General features: G+C 44.2%; 1 protein-coding gene across 50 annotated transcripts in view; it reads left to right on the top strand.

The window, feature by feature from the left end:
* Positions 1-19,545, top strand: part of NCOR2 (nuclear receptor corepressor 2) — a 372,848-nt gene that overhangs the window by 139,217 nt on the left and 214,086 nt on the right. For all 50 annotated transcript variants that reach the window (XM_083476607.1, XM_083476588.1, XM_083476601.1 and 47 more), the window contains exon 7: positions 19,462-19,518. In XM_083476607.1, coding sequence (XP_083332733.1) covers positions 19,462-19,518 — 57 coding nt within the window. The remainder of the gene's footprint in view (positions 1-19,461; positions 19,519-19,545) is intronic.

The following is a 19,545-nucleotide window of genomic DNA, read 5'->3' as shown; positions in this document are numbered from 1 at the left end:
TGTACTGTAAGTGTTGAATTCATTTTATTGGTAAATCTTATGAACACCCCCTGCAATTGTATAAGCAAATTCATGGAGGTTCCATCTGTGGGTGGCTATTAGCTACCAGTGGTTAATGATTATTTATTTCATTTATGAATTGGTTCCCGTGAGGCACCCTGAAGCAATTTACAATATAAAAACACATATAAAGCAGTTACATGTATAAAAACAGTTAAAACAATTGCAGATTGTGTGTGTTGGTGTGTGTAGGTGTAGCTTCTGGATCTGAAGGTTGTGCCAAAGACTTCATGGACAAAGTGTGTTTTCAGGAGACATTGGACATAAGAGTAATTGTTTTTATCATTTATGAATCAATTAAATCCAATTGCCAGCTGTTTATAAATAATCATATGAGTTTTTAAATGCAATAACCCAACCTGATGTCCTATACACATCTGCTGAAGAGTAAGCCCCAGTAGAGTGGGGCCTTACTCCCTTGGGAAGTGGGACTGCAATTGCAACCCAAATTTCTGTGAGTTTACAAGTAAAAAAAATGGCATCGTTCTAAATATTTTAAAACCACCTTACTTTTGTTTTTAGATGATGCATATGTTGGTGGACATGATGTTTTAATGTAGGGTTTTTTAATGTTGGTTTTAATGTATGTGTTTTTTGCTTAAAATATTGTAAGTTGCTTTGAGTTGCTGTGGGAAACAAAGCAACTAGTTCATCATCATCATCATCAGGGAACATTTTTAGTTGATCCAAAGGTTTTGGGTTTTTGTTTTTCCCCCCAGTTCATTAGCCAAATAAACTAGTGGAAATATCCAGATAGAGTAATGAAGGAGTGTAAAATATGTTTCTAATTGCTGGTTTAAAAAAGTCCTTGGGGTAGAATTGGAGAAGGAAACCAGTTTTGTTTTCCCATCAGGTTTATGATATTTCATTGCCAGACCATAGAGACCTCACTCTCAGAAACCCACTGAAAGGAAATGTTCTTCGTTTGCACTCTGCAGAGGAAATGTTAGCAGCAGTCTCCAGAGCCACCCCCAGCAACCCATTTCCTCCTTACTGAGTCATCTGCATCTCACTCTGTTAGAAACACTCACCTCCCATAAGAAGAGAACCCTGCTGGATCTGACCAAAGGGCCATCTAGGAGAGTAGAAGCTGCCTTGTACAGAGTCGGACCATTTGCCCACCCAGCTCAGTGCTCTCTCTGCACTGAACGGCAGCAGCACTCTAGGGATTCAGGCAGAGGTTTCTCCTAGTCCTATGACCATGAGGCTGTACCAACATTTTGCCAGCCCAATATGTGTGGCAGGTCACATTCTGAACCTTGTTTTCTTGGCTGGGCAGAAAGAGGGTGATTTAAAAGTGGGGGACATTGACACCAGTGGATTGTCATGGCCAGATCACTTCCTGTTGAAGTTTGGGCTTTCAGCACCTTTTCGCCTCTTGCAGAGGAAGGGGACCTATTAGTATGGTCTGCCCCTGAAGGCTGATGGAGGATTTTCCAGCTGATATGGGTGGCACTCCTGTCGAAGCCCTAGCCAACTTCTGGAGTGTCCGAATGGCTTGGGCCATTGACACGATCACCTCTTAGCTCCCTTTCCTGCTTTGTGGATCTCTCTTGGCTCCAGAGCTTAGGGTGAGGAAACAAGCTGGGAAACCGCTTGGACACAAGTGGAGGAAGATCCGGCTGAATGCAACCAAACACTGGTGAGGGCTCATCATTGAGCCTTCCTAGTGGCAGTGAAGGCAGCAAAGAAGGCATACTTTGCTACCTCCATTGCATCCTAATTGTGCCATCCGGCAGAGCTTTTCTGAGTAGTGAAGGGCCTTTCATAGTCTGGCCTGAAAGAGGCGGCAGGCCCAATGGTAGCTCGCTGTGACTTCTTGCAAAGCATTTTGAGGATAAAATTGCTTGCATCCACCGTGATCTTGAGTCCACTTTTGTATCAAATGAATATTGAAAGGTGCCCAAGCACTTTCCAGTCCTGTTGTGCTGGATGAGTTGGTAAGGCCTGAGGATGCAGACAAGGTGCTTGAATCAGTCAGGGCGACCACTTGTGCTCTGGACCCTTGCCCCCTTAGCTGATAAAAACTAGCAGGGAGGGAACAGCTGGCTGGGCCAGGGAGGTGATCAGTGCCTCCTTGTGAGAGGGGCGGTCCCTGACTGCTTGATGGAGGCAGTGGTAAAACCACTCCTCAAGCAACCCTCCCTGGATTTGAAAACTCTTAAGTAACTAACAGCCAGTTGCCATTCTCCCCTTCCTGGGCAAGGTTCTTGAGTGGATGGTTGCAGGGAAATTTCTGAACCCAGAAAGTGCTTGGACACAGAGCTTTGAATTGTGTGCTGCACCAGGAAAGAGCGGAGGCAAGATGAGTGTGGATCAGCCTTTACAGTCAGCTTGTGGAATTTTTCTTTTTGCATGGAGAGAGCAGTTTTTGTGTTACTTTCTGTTCTCTCCATTTAGACAAAACTTCCATTTTTTGAAAGGAAGCCTTTGTTCCTCTAAGGTAAAAGGACCCCTGACCAGTAGGTCCAGTCATGACCGACACTGGGGTTGCGGCGCTCATCTCGCTTTATTGGCCGAGGGAGCCGGCGTACAGCTTCCGGGTCATATAGCAATAGCTTCTTTGACTCTGCTTGTCATCTGTGCAAGGCATCCTCTTAACTCTCAAGGTAACTTTCCTGATTTGTGGTGTGCTCTCCAAGTGAGTTTCCAATAATGTGTTTTTAAACAACTCCCAAGCATTCTGGAGTAATTTGACCCTCTTGCCCATGGGTAGGCAAACTAAGGCCCAGGGGCCAGATCTGGCCCAATCGCCTTCTGAATCCGACCCACGGATGGTCCAGGAATCAGCCTGTTTTTACAGGAGTAGAAAGTGTCCTTTTATTTAAAATGCATCTCTGGGTTATTTGTGAGGCATAGGAATTTGTTCATATTTCCCCCCCAAAAAAATATAGTCCGGCCCCCCACAAGGTCTGAGGGACAGTGGACCGGCCCCCTGCTGAAAAAATTTGCTGACCCCTGCTCTTGCCTTTGCTTTTCAACTTCCTTTTTACCAATCCCTTCATTTGGGGAGAGTTTCCTCTTTTGAAGGCAAAGGTGGCCATGCTGGATATTCTTGGCTTTTGGTCATTTACATGTATATTTAGTTTAAAATTTGATGTCTTGCATCTGGTCCTGGGCGCCACCAAAGACGCGTTCCAGGGTTGCCGCCCTTCTTTTTTGTGACTGAATATGGATAGTTGAAGTCACCCATAAATACAAGTATTGCATTCTTTCCCAGCCTTGAGTCTTTGCCAGCCGTTACTGAGAATTGCACTGGGGACCGCATGCACGCACAGCCTGTGCTCTTCCACTGAGCTATGGCACTTCCCCAGTTGGAGGAATAGGAGGGAGGCCTGCTTTCCCAGCAAGGCTCACTCTCTGTGTTTCCTGCCTCCATCCATGTGAGAAAGCTGGATCCTGAATGGAAATGCTTATGCCTTGTTCTGAGGCGCGGTGGAGCTGAGCAATGCTATAAATAAAATCCAGAGCATGGTTCAGCTGCCGTCTCTCTGGAATGGTGACTGGAATTATTCCAGGAAAAACACCTCCCTCTTTCTCTCAAAATAACTCCAGTTTCCTCATCTCTTCCCACTCGCCTCGCAAAAGCCTAAGCCCCCTCTGACAACCGCTGAAGCACATGAGTGACTCACAGGGCAATCCTAAACATGCTTTTTCAGGAGTAAGGCTTGATCGTTCAGTGAAGCTTGCTCCCCTCGCAAGTATGTCTAGATTGCAGCCTCAAGGAACTAGATCGCCTGCAGTGCCTCGTAGGCAAGTTATGTCATTTCCCAAGATGTTCTTGGATTTTATCTGTAGGTACACTCTGTCTCTCCTCTCCCTTTTAGTTACTGAAATATTTTTACCTTGCCTTTTGACCCAGCAGGCCTGCAGGGGAATTTATAATCTGGTGAAGGGAAGGGGGAAGTTAAAGCATCGCAGTAAAACAGCGCAGTTCATTAAAGCATCCCAGAGAAAGCCAACACTTCATAGGCCAAAGCTGGAGAGCCACACTAGTCATCTGGGATGCAGTGGAACAGCTGCCTTGGGTGCAGAAGGTCCCAGTTTCAGTCCCTGGCATCTCCAGGCGGTGTAATCATAATTGCTACTATTCTTATTTGGTTGCTTTGTTCCAGAAAGGTTAACTCAAAGCAGCTTACAAAAACAAGAATTAAACATCCTAAAATGCACATCAATATATCCAGGAAATCCAACTCAACACACCCTACTGAAAAATAAGCAGAAAATTGAGGTCTAATAAAAATTAAAAGAAAAAAGAAAGAAAATTGAGGTCTAAAGGACCTGGGTGCATAATCCCGCCCCCCGGTGCCTAATAATTAACAATAATAATTTTCTTATTTATACCTGCCCATTTGGCTGGGTTGCCCCAGCCTAGAAACAGAGGGTGATGGCTCCAGGCATACGTCCCTGGGAAGATCATTCTTCAAATGGGAAAGCACTGAGAAAGCAGTGCAGCACAGCTAGAGGGCACCAGGTTGGGAAGTGCTGGTGTAGACAGTGCTAAGCTAGATGGTCCAGTGGTCCAGCTTAGTCCAAGGCAGCTTCCTGCGTTCTGACAGGAGCCAGCCAGATGCCTTTGGAAGCCCGCAAGTTGAGCATGAAGGCAACGGACCTCCCCTTTTGTTTGCCCCCACTGTTTGAAATTAATAGCAGATATCTCAGACGGGAGTCCTATTTTTTTCACTGTACAGTGGAGAAATCATAGTGGAGCTCGTAGGACTGAAGAAGGAAGGTTGCGACTTGCAGGTTAGAAGTGCAACGGTGTGCTTCAGGGTACACCCACACCATACATTCAAAGCACATCCAGCACACATATAAAGGACACGGCTTCCTTCAAAGAATCTTGGGAGCTGTAGTTTGTTAAGGGTGCTAAGAAATGCAGCGCTGTTGGGGGAAACTGCATTTCCCACAAGCCTTGTGGGGAAGCCACATGCTTCAAATGTGCTTTGGATGTACTGTATGGTGTGGGCCTGCCCTGTTTGTGGGGTTGAAACCTGGATATATTGGGTGGGGAAATACCAGGTCTTGTTAAACCCTTAGCAGATCAGAGGCAGCATACAGAGGGGTTTCCCACAGTTACTCCCCGCAGTAATCCTGCATGGGAAGGTTGAATCGAGATCCCCGCAATTTGGCCCAGGCCGTTCAAGCACTGAGCTCCCTGCTTACGTGGGGGTTTGAAACTAGATTTGACACTCACTGCATCATTGCCCTGGGAAAAGAATAAAAGGCAACAGAATACGTTGCATGCTGTCCTGATTTCCAGGAACTCTGTGTTCCAAAAAGCTCCTCCTGGGAGTAATCTGACTAGCTCCTTAAATAATCAAATGTTTTAAGAACACCTTTCAGAGCAAATTCCTACTGGGGTGTAGCAAGCAGAAGCCCCTTGGGACAGTGAAAGAGCTACGAGCATTGAGATTGCAGCTCATTAGATCATTCATGTCGGTCTGTCATTTTTCCAGGCTGCCTCACTGGCCACATGTGAGGTTACTTTAGCCAGATGGGCGGGATATAAATAATTAATAATAATAATAATAATAATAATAATAATAATAATAATAATAATAATTTTCTTACTTTTTTGGTTCTGAAACGCTTTTTCAGGAAGGCTCTCTGAAGGTTTTAAGCACAGTGAGTTGGCAACTTCAGTACACCAAACTTGATGCCCGTATCTTTAAGTGGCCCAGTGTGATATTGTACTGATCCGTAGGAATGCAATAAGCTGCCTTATGCTGAGCCCGGCCATTAGTCGACTTGGCTCAGCATGTTGTCCACACTGGCTGGCAGCAGCTCCCCACCATTTCAGTCTGGGGGTCTTTCCCAGCCCCACCTGGAGATGCTGGGGCTAAACTTGGGGCCTTCTGCATGCAAAGCAGGTGCTCTACCCTTGAGCTATGGCCCTGGGCTAGAGGGCCTTCTGCATGATGGAGCAGTCAATGTCACCATCAAATTTATGCCTCCCTGGTATCTATTACTCAGTGACAGTAATGCCAGTGACCCTGCAAGGTGTCTGAATGTGCAGTGATATTTCTGTCAGTGTTTGGTTGTAGTAATGAAACTGTAGCGCCAGTAAGGAAGGGATAGAACAGTGTGATTCATTTATTCTGCTAGGATACGCAGGTTTGGGAGAGTCTGGCTGTGGGATGAATTTTATGGACAGATCAACACTACTTCCTGTCTTGCTGAATTTAACAGGAAGTCTCCATTGCTATGCATTGTGTCCTGCAAGAAGGTCTCCATGCCTGGGAGAGTTGGGCAGGGGAATTTTCTGAAGAATGTCCCTTTTGCTTTTCTGTTAGCAGGAATTTGCCTGCTACTTATTCTATGGACTAAAGATATTTTACTCTGATGCCAAAGAGACTGCACAGTGGAAATCAGACCACCGGAGGGAAGCTGTATATTTACATTCCAGCTGTAGTGTTTATGTACACATTGAATGGTAGAGGAAATATTTGGACTAGCATTTCCAGAAACGAAAAAAATATATCACCGTCTCAGGGCCTGGTTTGAGGGCACATGACGCATTCACTTGGCTGAACCTAAGCAGCTCTGGGTCTGTTCAGTGCCCGAATGATAGACCACCTAGGGACCCAGTATTTGCCACTTTGAATTTTATAATTGATGAAAGGGAGGGTATAAATGCAATAAATGAACAAGTAATTCATTAATGTTGTAGTATGGGTGACAATGCAGTTTGTCCTGTGGATCTTCAGTGTTCTAGGAAGAGAGGCCATTTTCAGATATTAAAGGAAGACAATTGATCATCTGTAAACACACACACACACGGTTACACTTGAGTGTGACCAAGAAACAAGCCAGGCTAAAATATGCAGATGAAGAAATAGGGCCATGTAAATAGAAGCTCTTTTTTGAGAATGTCAAGTATCCCCCAGTGACTGAGATCAGTGGGCTTTAACTTCCACTTAGTGGTTCAGCAGTGACAGATCCCCACCATATGTCCTGTGAACTGTAGTGTCCCACTCACAGAGCTATGATTCGCAATAGTGCCCCCAACAGGCTACAGTTCCCAAAATTCTTTGGGGGAAATCACGTGCTTTAAATGTGCATTAGATGTGCTCTAGATGCATGGTGCAGATCTGCCCTGTGTCTCTAGGTGCACTTTGCATACCCTACTTTAAATTTGGTAGGCCTCCTGGGAGCCAGCCCCACTCATGGACATGCCCTGTAAAGGTACTCCTTAAATTTGTCTTGCTGATTCAAGTATGTCCCTGATTCAAGCATGCTTACCCAGAGCCCTACTCCACACTTAGTTTTGATTCTGAATGATAACATAATCCATAACCTTTATGAGTATTTGGAATACTAGGATTGAGTTTCTGATAAAATAACTTGTCTGCACTTGCAGCAAGACTGGTGTGTGACTCAGGATGGCCTAGCTGACTTGCCGCTCTGCCATAAACATCCTTGTTCTTACCTACCCAGCAGCTCTGAGGGTGGGGTCTGTATAGCTGGTGGCTGTTTGCTCTTCACAATACTGCCTGCAGACACCAAGTGCACTCAGAAACAGGCCTTCACGCAGATCCATGGTGAGACGGTGCTGGGAATACAGTGTACAGCTCTAGTTGCTGCACTTCCCAAAGAATATTGCAGAGCTGGGGAGAGGTCCAGAAAAGAGCAGCCAAAATGATCCAGGGGGTGGAGGGATTCCACTGTGAGGAAAGGCTTTTTAGTTTAGAAAAAAAGGCCTCCGTGGAAACTGGGTCTTCCCGCCACGGCGAAGGTGGGGACCCGCTAGAAATCCCAGGCGGAGGAAGCCTGGGAACGTGGGGTTCGGCAGGGCACCAGGAGCGCCCCCCACACACCGGGAACCCCATTTTGGGGCGCCGGAATGAAGTGGGGTGAGCGGTGTGGTGCTGCGAACTGATTGCTACTTTCACGGAGTGAAGCCGCACAGCCATTGCCGGAGAGCGCTGACTTTTTCCTGTGGACAATTGGATTTAAAACAAGTACCCGTGAGTAGAAACGGAAAATTAGATCAAGAAATATCTTAATTTGGCACCGAAGCGGGAAGGTTCAAAACAGGAAGTCCGCCTTCCGCTTTTTGTACATAGACTGAAGCAAAAACCTTGTAAGCTAAAGTCTGGAAAGTCATTTAAAAAGTTTAAATTCCCTTCATTTATAATTACTGAAACCCCCTTGGAAGCAGGAGAAAAAGGGGGGGGGGCTTTGTTTAACGCCTGCAGGAGAGGGAGTGAAGAAAGATAAGTTTCCACCGTCTCTAACCTGGGAACGGGGTGTCAGAGACAGAAATTCTTGGAGAGGTTCATTGACTGTGAATGGAATACTTTGACAGATAGCTAAAGAAGAGAAATAAATTGATTCCAATGTTGCCTTCTGCGTTCTAAAGAAACAAAATATCTGAAAAATGAAAGTAATTTTCCGTTGTTGGACTTGCCTTAAAAAAAAATGGATACAAATAGAAATTGTCTCCTCTAGAGGGAGCTTGCTAAATTGTTGCTGTGTCTACTTGAGGACTCTACAGCTGTCAGATTAAGATCGTGGGACCAGTCCTTTTTGACCTTGTCTAAATATGAGCTGGCAGGAAGTTTTGGTGCTTGCTTTATGCAAGACAAATGCCTTGCTGGAACAGATGCATGAGAAGATGGATTTGATGAATGAGAAAATGGATTTGATGACTGTTGTGGTTAATAACTGTGGACAAACAGGGAATATTGATACAGAAACTATTCAGGGACCAACTCAGGAACCTGTACTGATTGGACAAGTGCAGAAGATAATGGAGGAGGTTGCGGTTGCACCTCAAATAATACAAATGGAGAGACCCGAGGCCCTACAGGAGTATAAGCCGCTGTCTTTGAAGATTGAAGTTGGAGTCGGCCAGGGGGAGTCTGGAGCTGAGGAGGTTCTTAACTTTGGAGAGACCTCGAAATATGTTTTTAAATATTTTTTGGACTACATTGATGATTGTGAGGAGTGGGACTCTGGGGAATGGGCTGGTTGGATGAAGGGAGACGAAGATAATTTTGGGTTGGAATCCCCCAGAGACCTACTCCCCAACGAGAAAGGAAAGAAACTAAGAAAGAGACCAACAAAAGACAAGGAAAAGTGCAAGTATAAACAAGAAGAAGAAGATCTGCAGAAGGGACATGGAAGAGACTTAAGGGCCTTGGACATTAGATTACCAGGTTGATGGACTAGATGGAATGGACAGTAAGGACTGACACAACCTGAGACCAGGAAGAAGAAACGTTGGATGAAGATTGGAAGAAAATTTATAAAGAAATTTTTCCCCCTAGGGAATTAGCCTAAAATTAATGAACATTAGGGAAAATATTGGAATAAAACTATATGACTCTAGTAGAAAAGATATCAGGAGTTATGTATAATCGAGTATTAAGCGTTAAGCTCTAAAGTATTTTTTGGTAAGATAAGGTTAAATAACTTAAGGTAATTTGAATAACAGAATATGGGGAAAGGATGGAAAGGATTTGTTGAGTTAATTAATAGGTTAAATTGTCAAGATAAATTATTTAGTAAAAATTGAGAAAGATGGAAAGAATTTGCTGAAATAATCAATCAAACTAGAATACAAAAAGGGAGGTGTGAGGAGGCCAATGAAACAAGCAAATGGAAGTTAAAGATATGTAATATGGGATTTGTGTCTTTTCCCCCCTTCTTTTTTATCTTTTTGCTGTATTGTTGCATTGGTTTTTATGTCTTGTTTTTTTCCTTTTTTTTTCTATGTATTGTAGTGTTGTTTTTAATTTTTTTTCTTTCTTTTCTGTAATTTTGAAATTATTAATAAATATTATTTTTTTAAAAAAATAGAAAAAGGCAAGTAAGCGGGGGTAAGATAGAGGTGTGTAAAATAATGCATGTCATACACAACATGGGTAGACTGAGATTTTCCTCCCTCCGTCATAATACTAGAACTCATGGGCATCTAGTGAGGCTGGATGTTGGGAGACTGAGGACACATAGAAGGAAAGACTTCTTCAATTCGCCCCCACAGGAGGCAGAGATGGCCACCAAGGTGGATTAGGGCTTATCCACACATACCTTTTGACCCACTCTTTCCAGGCAGAGGCCCGTACTTTAATGCTCAGCGTCTGAACATTTTTGGTTTCCCCCAGGATTTCCCTGCAAAAACTGGTGCTTTAAACCTGAATCGGAGCAAATGTCAACTCTTGGTGTTTGTTCCGAGTGACCTTTAAAGAAGTGCTTGTACACAGAGTTTTAAATTGAGGTCCGTGCTTGGAAAGAACGGAGGAAAGGTAAGTGTAGATAAGCTCTTAGATTAATTCATTGAGGATACAGCTATCTCTGGCTACTAGTCATGAAAACTGCCATATCAGGGGCACTATGCCTTTGAATACCAGTCAGTGAGAACTATAGTGAGTGGTTTTGTGCCCATGTCTTACTGGTTGGCTTCTCAGAGGCATCTTTGGTCTGATCTAGCACAGCTTTCGTGTGTTCTTATGTCCCGCATGTCTGGAGCTTTCTCCCTGCAAGAGGTTTGACAGAGCTCTAAACAGGGAGTGTACTTTAAAAATAGCAGAATATATTTTGGTTTGTAGACACATTTAATTTAGCAATTGCTTCCAAGGAGGATTGCAAGAGAACACACAGCAGCAATAAAACTGACACTCAAAATAATATCAGGTTGGCATTGTGGTGTATGTAAAACAATAACACAAAACTCCCTCCTCAACACAGTGCGAATGTGTTCCATATGACCTGCTGTTTGCAGTGTGTCACTGTATTCTGAATCGCCCTCTCTCTGGAAAGGAGGCCTCAATGTGATGTAAGCAGAGCATAAATCTTACATGAATGTGCGCCCAGAAACAGTTGAAAGTGACTCACACTTGTCTCATTGAAATTAGTCATAGTAAACAGAAAGTCTGGCAGGGCTGATTGTCAGCTCGCAGATGAGATCCTGCCCTGCAAATCAATTTCATCTGACCTATTACCTAATTTTAATGAAGATGCACCAAAGATGTGCAAAGGCTGTTACAGATAAATACCACGGAAGAAGTTTGGAAAAAATTAATGACACTGTCAGGCAGGATACTTTATTGCCCTTGTTGGATTCAAAAGTGACTAGCAAGTATCTGTTCCTAAGCTTACTGGTGTTGTAAGAAGTGTAGAAAAAAATGAAGCTGAGTCTGTGCACGTTTGGTGGAGTTGTGATAAAGTTAGTACTCATGGGGAGAGAAAAAATAAAGGTAATGGAAGGTATGATTGTTTATTCCACACCTACAAATCCATTACAAGTTCTCTTGGACTGTTTGAAGGCAGATGCATGGCCAAAGTATTTTATTTTATAGTAGAAAAATCTGTGAAGAGCAGCAAAAACATTATTAGCTGCTAAATGGCAAACTTCGGAAGTAATGAACAGGACTGGGTTAGCAAAACATGGTATGTTGAGGAAATGTCTAAACTCACAGAAATAGGATTTACTTAAAAGTATTATTATCATACTAGTACAGTGGTACCTCTGCTTAAGAACTTAATTTGTTCTGGGAGTCCGTTCTTAACCTGAAATTGTTCTTAACCTGAAGCACCACTTTAGCTAATGGGGCCTCCCGCTGCTGCGCGATTTCTGTTCTCATCCTGAAGCAAAGTTCTTAACCCGAGGGACTATTTCTGGGATAGCGGAGTCTGTAACCTGAAGTATATATAACCCGAGGTACCATTGTATGTCAGATTAGGAGAACAGGGACAAAGGCAGGAACAGTTTTAAGATTTGCCACCCCCCATCATTGGTTAAATGAAGCAAAAGCCTGATTTTAGAGTTATTTGTGTCTTTTTACTGTTGAAATAGCAAGGGGAAAATGTGATATAAAACTGGTATATCTTATCTATGGAATGCAGGGGAGTTATATTGTAAATAGTAAATTTTGGTATGTATTACACGCTTGTATGTGAGGTGTCCACAGTTTCATTTGTCAGGAAAAAAAGCATAGTTTTCAGAAGCTGAGAGAGATGGAAACATCCACCCCAGCATTTTTGTTTTGTGTGTGTTTCTGCATATGCACACGGGACACTTGAGCGATGCCTGGCTGTAACCCCCCATAACCCTGAAGCCTTCCTTGCTGGTTCTCCTGCCTTTTGCAACCAACTGTGAAGAGTCTTGTCAGGTCACAGAATGAGCTCCAGGCCTCTGGGCTGCTCTCTGGGGAGCAGAGATGTGCACAAGGAAAAAAGCTTCCTTTCCCTCCTGGAATTAGATCAATTAAAAACCCTGTCACTCAGATGTGGTTTGACTAGGCTTGTGCTCACACTTCCCTTTTCTGGCAGTGACTCACCCCCTCAGCCTCCCTGTGGCTCCTTTGAAAGTCCGCCTGAAGTTGCAGACTCTGAAACAGGGTCTTTTGTGGGTGGTAATTCAAGAGCTGACCACTGGATGGCGTCACCGGCTGTGTAACGTGTCCAAGAGACGCTTTCATTGTGCAGAGGGGTTCAGCAAAGACTCTGAAATAAGCTTAGCAGTCACGGAATAAGAGGAGAAGGGCTCTTTTGTGAATCAGCAACTGGTTAAAGGATCAGGAAGGTCAGAGTAGGAATAAATGGATAGTTCTCCCAGTGGCAGAGGTGTATTAAGTATACTCTTCTCCAAGGATCGGTGTTGGACCCTATCCTCTTAACTTGCTCATAAACGATCTATCGTTAAAAATGTTTGTTTGAAATGCCTCCCTGTTTCTTTGTTGTAAGCCACTTCAAACGTGTGTGTGTGTGTGTGTGAGAGAGAGAGAGAGAGAGAGAGAGAGTAAAAGTGGCATACAGATAAAATGAATGAATGAATGAATGAATGAATGAATGAATGAATGAATGAATGTATGTATGTTAGGGGTAAGCAGTGAGGTAGCCAAGCATGCTGATGATTCCAAATTGTTCAGGGTAGTTAGAAAAAGGTGACAGGGAGCACCAAAAGGCTGTCCCTAAAATGGAGGAACGGGCAACAAAATGGCAGATGCAGTTCAGCGTAAACAAGTGCAAAGTGATGCATGATGGGGCAAAAAGTATTGCATGTCACATGTACTTTCCTGGGGTTTGAACCTGGTGGTGAGTGACAATAAGAACAACAGCTTGGGGTTGACAAAGGGGTTGACCCAGTGTGTGGCAGCCATGAAAAAAGGTGGATTCTGCGCTAGGGATCATTAGGAAAGGGTTCAGCCACAACATTGCATACAATTTGGGTCAACTTGCCTCGAACAGAATACTACAGTGCTGGAAAGGGTTCAGAAAAGGGCAATCAAATGATCAAGGGGCTGAAGCAGCTGTCCTGCAACGAATGGCTGCAAGGTTTGAGGCTTTTCAGTTTAGAGAAAAGGTAAGAGGTGCATAAGATGAAGAAGGGTGGGGAGAAAGTGAACAGGTACCAGAAATTCTCATGGTACCAGAACCGGGGGCCATCCAACACACCTGAATATTGGAAGATTTAGGACAGACAACAGAAAGTGCTTTACCATGCCCTGCATTTCGCTCCCTCAGGATATGGTGATGGTCAGCGACCTGGAGGCTTTAAAAGAGGATCAGAACAGTTCATGGAGGATAATGGTCACTAGCCCAGTGGCTGTGCTCCCCGTATCCTGGCAGACGAAAGATGCATCTGAATATCAGTTGCTGAGAGTCGCAAGTAGGAACCACAAGTATCCTCTAGGACCCCACATATTATTGCAGTCAGGTCATAAGCATCTGACTGGCCACCGTGAGAACAGGATGCTGGACTCGCTGGGTCTTTGGCCTGATCCATCAGGGCTCTCCTTATGTTCTTAGGGCTGATTCCCCATAGCTTAAACTTAGCTCCCTAGTGCTCAGCTCTGGCACCTGTTTTCAGTGCAAGGGCTCAGTTTCAAAACCTATAGGTGAGAGCGCCCCTGAGCAAGCATAATTTGTTTATTTGCTTACTTACAAAAATATTTATATACCACTATTCATAAACATGTCATAGCAGTTTGAAACATACAATGAAACCATATAACAAATAAAATTGCGATAATGCTGCTGAACAACTAGAGTCCCCACATCTCCAGGGTCAAGGGGCAAAAGCATTTCTATAGTGGGTGTTTCCAGACAGACCAGAGACCCAGCACCTCTTTTTCAAGGAAGAGTCTGAGATCTTTGCTCTCTCAACCATCCTGCTGCATGCTGCCCTTGCCACCTGCAGAGTTAAACTTCCCCACTTGAACCATCTTTTGAGGTCACTTGTGCTAGCATCCAAGAAATGTGTGTTGCCAGCTGTGTATGCCTAGATGCTTGGCAGACCAGGAAGCCCAACTTTATCCTTTTATGGTCAGTATTCTCCTCAAGTGGTTAGGCATGAGAGGACGATGATAATGAAAACAGAATAATATTTAGTATTTTAGCCTATTGATAGCAAGTAGTCAAGATGGTTGTATGGCAGAGGCAAGCAGATCTATTTTGTTGTTGCTAGAACCGTGGAATCAGTGTTCGGAATTAACCAGGCACTAGGCTCATTTTGCACCTGGCTATTGGCCACTTGCGACCAAGTGAAGATGTCCAGGTGCCAGGATGGCACCAGACATCTCCACCATCTGGAGGTGCATGCCTGGGGATCATTACATCTTAACTGTTTCCACACATTAATACGACATCCTGTAGAATTCTGTCCATTCTATTTAATCTGCACAATTAGAATGAATTTCTGGAACCAAATTGCCCTTTCTGAGCAGGAGCAGTCACCATCAAGAAAAAGAGGTTAGAAGAGGCCAATATATGTGGACTGTCCCTGGATCAAGTGACTTTTCTTCTTTAAGTTCTCAAAGTTCTTAACCTAGCTCAAGGTTGTTATCTGAACTAGCCAGATGTTTAACTGATAGTCCATCATTTGAAAAATAAGACTTTAGAGCTGTTTTACCACAAAATGACAACTAGACATTCTGTTTTGGTGACTGTAACCTTGGTTTAATGAGCCGTTTGGCACCTAGTTTATATATCTGAGTTTCTAACACCGCTTGGAATCCACCAACTCGAGCCAGGTCAAAGAGAGTGACTCAGAATCTAGCAAGTTACTCTTAGGCTAGAAAGGTGCCATACATTTAAGGCACACTGTTGCCCTCAAAGAATCCTGAGAACTGTAGTTTTTTTAAGGGCGTTGGGAATTGTAGTTCTATGAGAGGGGTAAACTACAGTTCTCAGGATTCTTACAGTTTTCTGTGTGCTTGAAATGTATGGTGTGCATTTGACCTTAGAATTAAGGAGTATTGTGCCTCTGAGCATTCTTGCTTCCACTACCAGTACGTGAAAAATCCGCCTTCTGAGCTTTTTGCCTTTCTAAATTTAGAAAGGAGGAGGAAAGCTGCTTTGTTGCTGTTGCTAAACAGTTGGGAGCCAGAATCTTTGCTGGTCAACTGCCTATCAGCCCAGATCTATCAGTGGATCTTCATCTACTCTCTGTCCATCCTTGCATATGAATCTCTTAAAGAGGCAGTTCCCTGGTTTGAGATATAATTGGAACCCAGCATCCTGCATGAAATAAGAACTGTTGCAAATTAGGAAAAAAGCAAGTTGCTGCAAGATTATGAAATGGCCCCCACCCCTGTTAGCAGGTTCTCCCTCCTCCTTACTGACTTTCAGACAGGGTTGCAAAGGTTGTCTCTTGCTTTAATTTTGCTCCCTACTTCTCTTGGACCTTTCTCACATTGCTCTCTTCTCCTGCCTGTTTTTATTGGTTACTGCAGGGTTATTCTGCCCCGACCCCCCCCTCAATGTTACTGGGCTACAGCTCCCATCCTTCCCTCACCATTGGCCATGCTGGCCGGGGCTGATGGAAGTTGGGGGTCTTAGCAACATCTAAGGGCCTCATGTTCCCTGCTGTTGGATTATTACAAGTCACTTAAACTATGGCAATACAGTTAAGTACTGTAAGTAAAATGAAAGAACAATTTGGTTGAATGCTTTGGGAAGGCAGGATGCTGGACTAGAGGGAACTTTTTGTTCTGATCCATTAGGCCTCTTCCTACAATATTTTATTTATATCACGCCTTAGAGTGCACATGCATTATCTCAAAAGTTCATACAACAGCCTTGTAAGGTAGTCCAGAAATTTTACTCCCATACTGCAGATAGTCAGGGTTTGTTTAAGGCCATCTAATGACTTTTATGATACAGGTGGGATTTGAACAGGGACTTTTTGGTTCAGAGCTCATTCTCTTGACTGATTTGTCACATTCTTGCTTGCAAGGTGGTTATTTTCTACACCCCGCAAAGGGCCAGAAACTTTCAGGTCTTAATCCCCCCCCCCCAAATAAGATCTCTCCATCCATCCATCCATCCATCCATCCATCCAGAGTAACTTCTTGTTCTACTTTCTTCATTGTTCTTTATATTTTTTTCCCTGTATTGTAAATCTCTGAGGAGGATTGTTGGTTCAGAACTATGGTTTGTCCTCATGAGACCCTACTGCCCATTCTCCTTTACATCTCCTTCTAATGTGCGGCAACTAATAGCTTACTGTTTCATCCAGATATAGCAAACTGTGGTCTGCTCAAAATTTAAATTTTCTATATTTGACAGCCTATAGTTTGCCACAAATTAAAAAGTAGACACCCCCCCACTCCACATGGGCAAGAGAGGAGTGTTTGAGTCCAATACATTATCCAGTTCATTTGCATATGACAAAACAATGGTTTATGTTTGAATGCCACAGAAAGCCATAATTTGCATGGTGAAAATTAGCTTCAGAGATACGCTGGCTTGTGTGTGCCCTTTTCCTCCTCTAGTGCGATTGTGATGAGGTCTTATAAAACTCTTCTTACAGTCCGCAAACTGTTTAATCTAAACTATGGTTTGTTTGAAACAAGCCAACTTCAAACCATGGGTTATGAAGCTTGCTTGTTTAAACAAACGATTAACCACAGCTTAAGAGTTTGAGCCTTACATTAAACGGTTCCTAATTGAAATCAGCAGTGAAAACTTCCAAATGTTCCATGTCTGTGCTGGAGGAGGAATAGGAAGCAGGAAATGTGCAGGCTCTTGTCACACTAAACTGCAGTATGGTTGAAACACAAACGTCTTTTTATTAATTGCACAGAGCCTAGTTTTTAATTTGGATGCTAACTAATTGGGAGATATTTATAATGAGATTATTACAAACTACATTCCCATGGTTGCATACTCAAAACTGCCAATGCTGATAAGAACTCCCTGTTAACAAGCATGGTCAAGGAATAATATCCACTCCTTTTGGTGCCATGCACTGGGAAACTGGAAGGCTGTTAGGCGAGAGCAAGTTTTCCTCAAATGATCTTGATGATGCATCCTCAGAGGGGGTGAACCAACTTCCCTTGCTCAGGGTGCTGCTCCCGTAAGGTGCCTTAAACCCCACGCTCCATTTGTGGAAGGATTTGACTCCAGGCCCGTCTGTTCCTGGACCTGCCCTCTTTGCTTTTAGGTAGCAGGTTTACCAGGCTGTTAGTAAGAATCACCAGGGAAAGCAGCCTGTGTGTGAGTGGAAAGGTCATCTTTTATTTAATCGCTTTGGTGCCGTGAGCCTGTGACTCTTCCAAGCCCTGTTCTGACATGTCCCCTCAAGAGCATGTGTGCTTGTTTTGTGTATATTTCTGTGAGCACAAGGTACCGTATTTTTCGCTCTATAACACGCAGATTTTTTCTCCTAAAAAGGAAGGGGAAATGTCTGTGCGTGTTATGCAGCGAATGTGTGGTCCCTGTAGCCGAAAAATAAGGCAAAAATCAAACCGCGCTTCAGGGAGAAGGGAGCTCCGTGAGAAAGCTGTTGCTTTCCTGCATTCTGCCTCAGGGTCTCTCTGCCCACCCTGCTCTGTTTCGTTGCTGTGTTTGCTCAAACGGAACAAAGAGCAGGGAAAGCCCCTCCCCTCCAGGCAAGAAGAGAGGAAAGCAGAGCGTCGCTCTATCCTGTCCCTGCTCCGGAGGGAACAATGTTTGTGAAGGGAAGAGAGATTACAGGTTCGGCTTAAAATTCTGATTTGACTTCCTGCTTTTTGTTTTTGGAGACACACAGCATTCAAATATGCTTTCTTCCATTTAAAAGGATGAAATCCTTAAACAGTGGCTGGCTTGTGTGGGTGGGTGGGGGAAAACTTTTGCCTTCCTTTCCTCACGTTATAGCCCTCTCCTGCATTCTTAGCCTTCTGTGTTTTTCCTTCCCTCCCCACTTAAAATGTGGTTACAAAGCATGGATCCACATGGATCCTCAGGATCTTTGCATTGGGTCACCCCAAATTCACCATCAGAGCACACAGCATGTCCATGGCTACAGCCTGTCCCCCCCCAAAAAAATCACACACCCATTGTTGCCTGGGGCTGCAATGGTGCAAAAACGTGGTTACAAAGCATGGATCCACAGGGATCCTCAGGATCTTTGCATTGGGTCAGCCAAAATTCACCATCAGAGCACATAGCATGTCCATGGCTACAGCCTGTCCCCCCCCCAAAAAATCACGCACCCACTGTTGCCTGGGGCTGCAATGGTGCAAAAACGTGGTTACAAAGCATGGATCCACAGGGATTCTCAGGATTTTTGCATTGGGTCACCCCAAATTCACCATCAGATCACATGTCTGTGGCCACAGCATGAATCACAAAAATGATACGTCCACTGTTTCATTCAGAATATTTTTTCCCTTGTTTTCCTCCTCTAAAAACGATGTGCGTGTTATGGTCAGGTGCGTGTTATAGAGCGAAAAATACGGTAATCTAGCTTGGGGAGGAAAAGAGCAGGAAGATAAAGAGGAGAGGGAGGAGTGCTGGTGGGTGGGTCAGGGCAGATGACCCAAGGATGGTGGTGCTACTCTGATCACATCCTTTTGACAAGGCCAGTTCCTGGAAAAGGGGGCATGGCAAAGCAGACCCTCCCCTCTCTCCCACAATGCCTCCACTCTTGGATAGCCACTGAAGTGATTGCACAGTACCCAGACAATTTGAAAGTGAAAGAGAATTTGTTTGTTGCAGGGAGAGAGAGAAAGGCTTTTTGATGTGTGAGTGTCTTGTGCTAGATTGTCACTAAGGCACCACAAGCGGAATATATCCTTTTCCCCGTCCCATGGTTCATTTTTGCAGCTGAGACCTTGAAGCATACGTGAGAGTTTTCCTGTGTGTGCCTCTTGTTTGGGTTTTTCAGCTTGGCAGCCGTTCAAACCCTTCCCAGTCTGTGACATTGCGCTGTGTGTGGGAGGGTTCTCTCTCTCTCTCTCTCTCTCTCTCTGTCTGTCTCTCTCTCTGTCTCTGTCTCTCTTTGCGCTTTTAACCTTTCTCCTCTTGCCTTGGGGAAGGGTGGGGAGGGAAATGAGGTTAAATCTGTAGGCCCTTTGCCTTTGAGGGAAAATTTGAGGGAGGGGGGAAGCAAGTGAAACCTGGAAGTGTGGGACTCCAGTTGTTAAGTCATTTAGCATTCTCCTATTTTCCTTTTCACTGTTGCAGAAAAAAGCAGAAGCAGCACACAGAATTCTGGAAGGGCTGGGACCTCAGGTGGAGTTGGTAAGTCTGTCTCTGATTTTAACAAAT

Source organism: Podarcis liolepis (genome assembly GCF_965112155.1).
Source record: "Podarcis liolepis genome assembly, chromosome: 15".
Taxonomy (NCBI): domain Eukaryota; kingdom Metazoa; phylum Chordata; class Lepidosauria; order Squamata; family Lacertidae; genus Podarcis; species Podarcis liolepis.
Note: the sequence above shows the minus strand (reverse complement) of the source record. Positions and strands in the feature narration are given on the sequence as shown.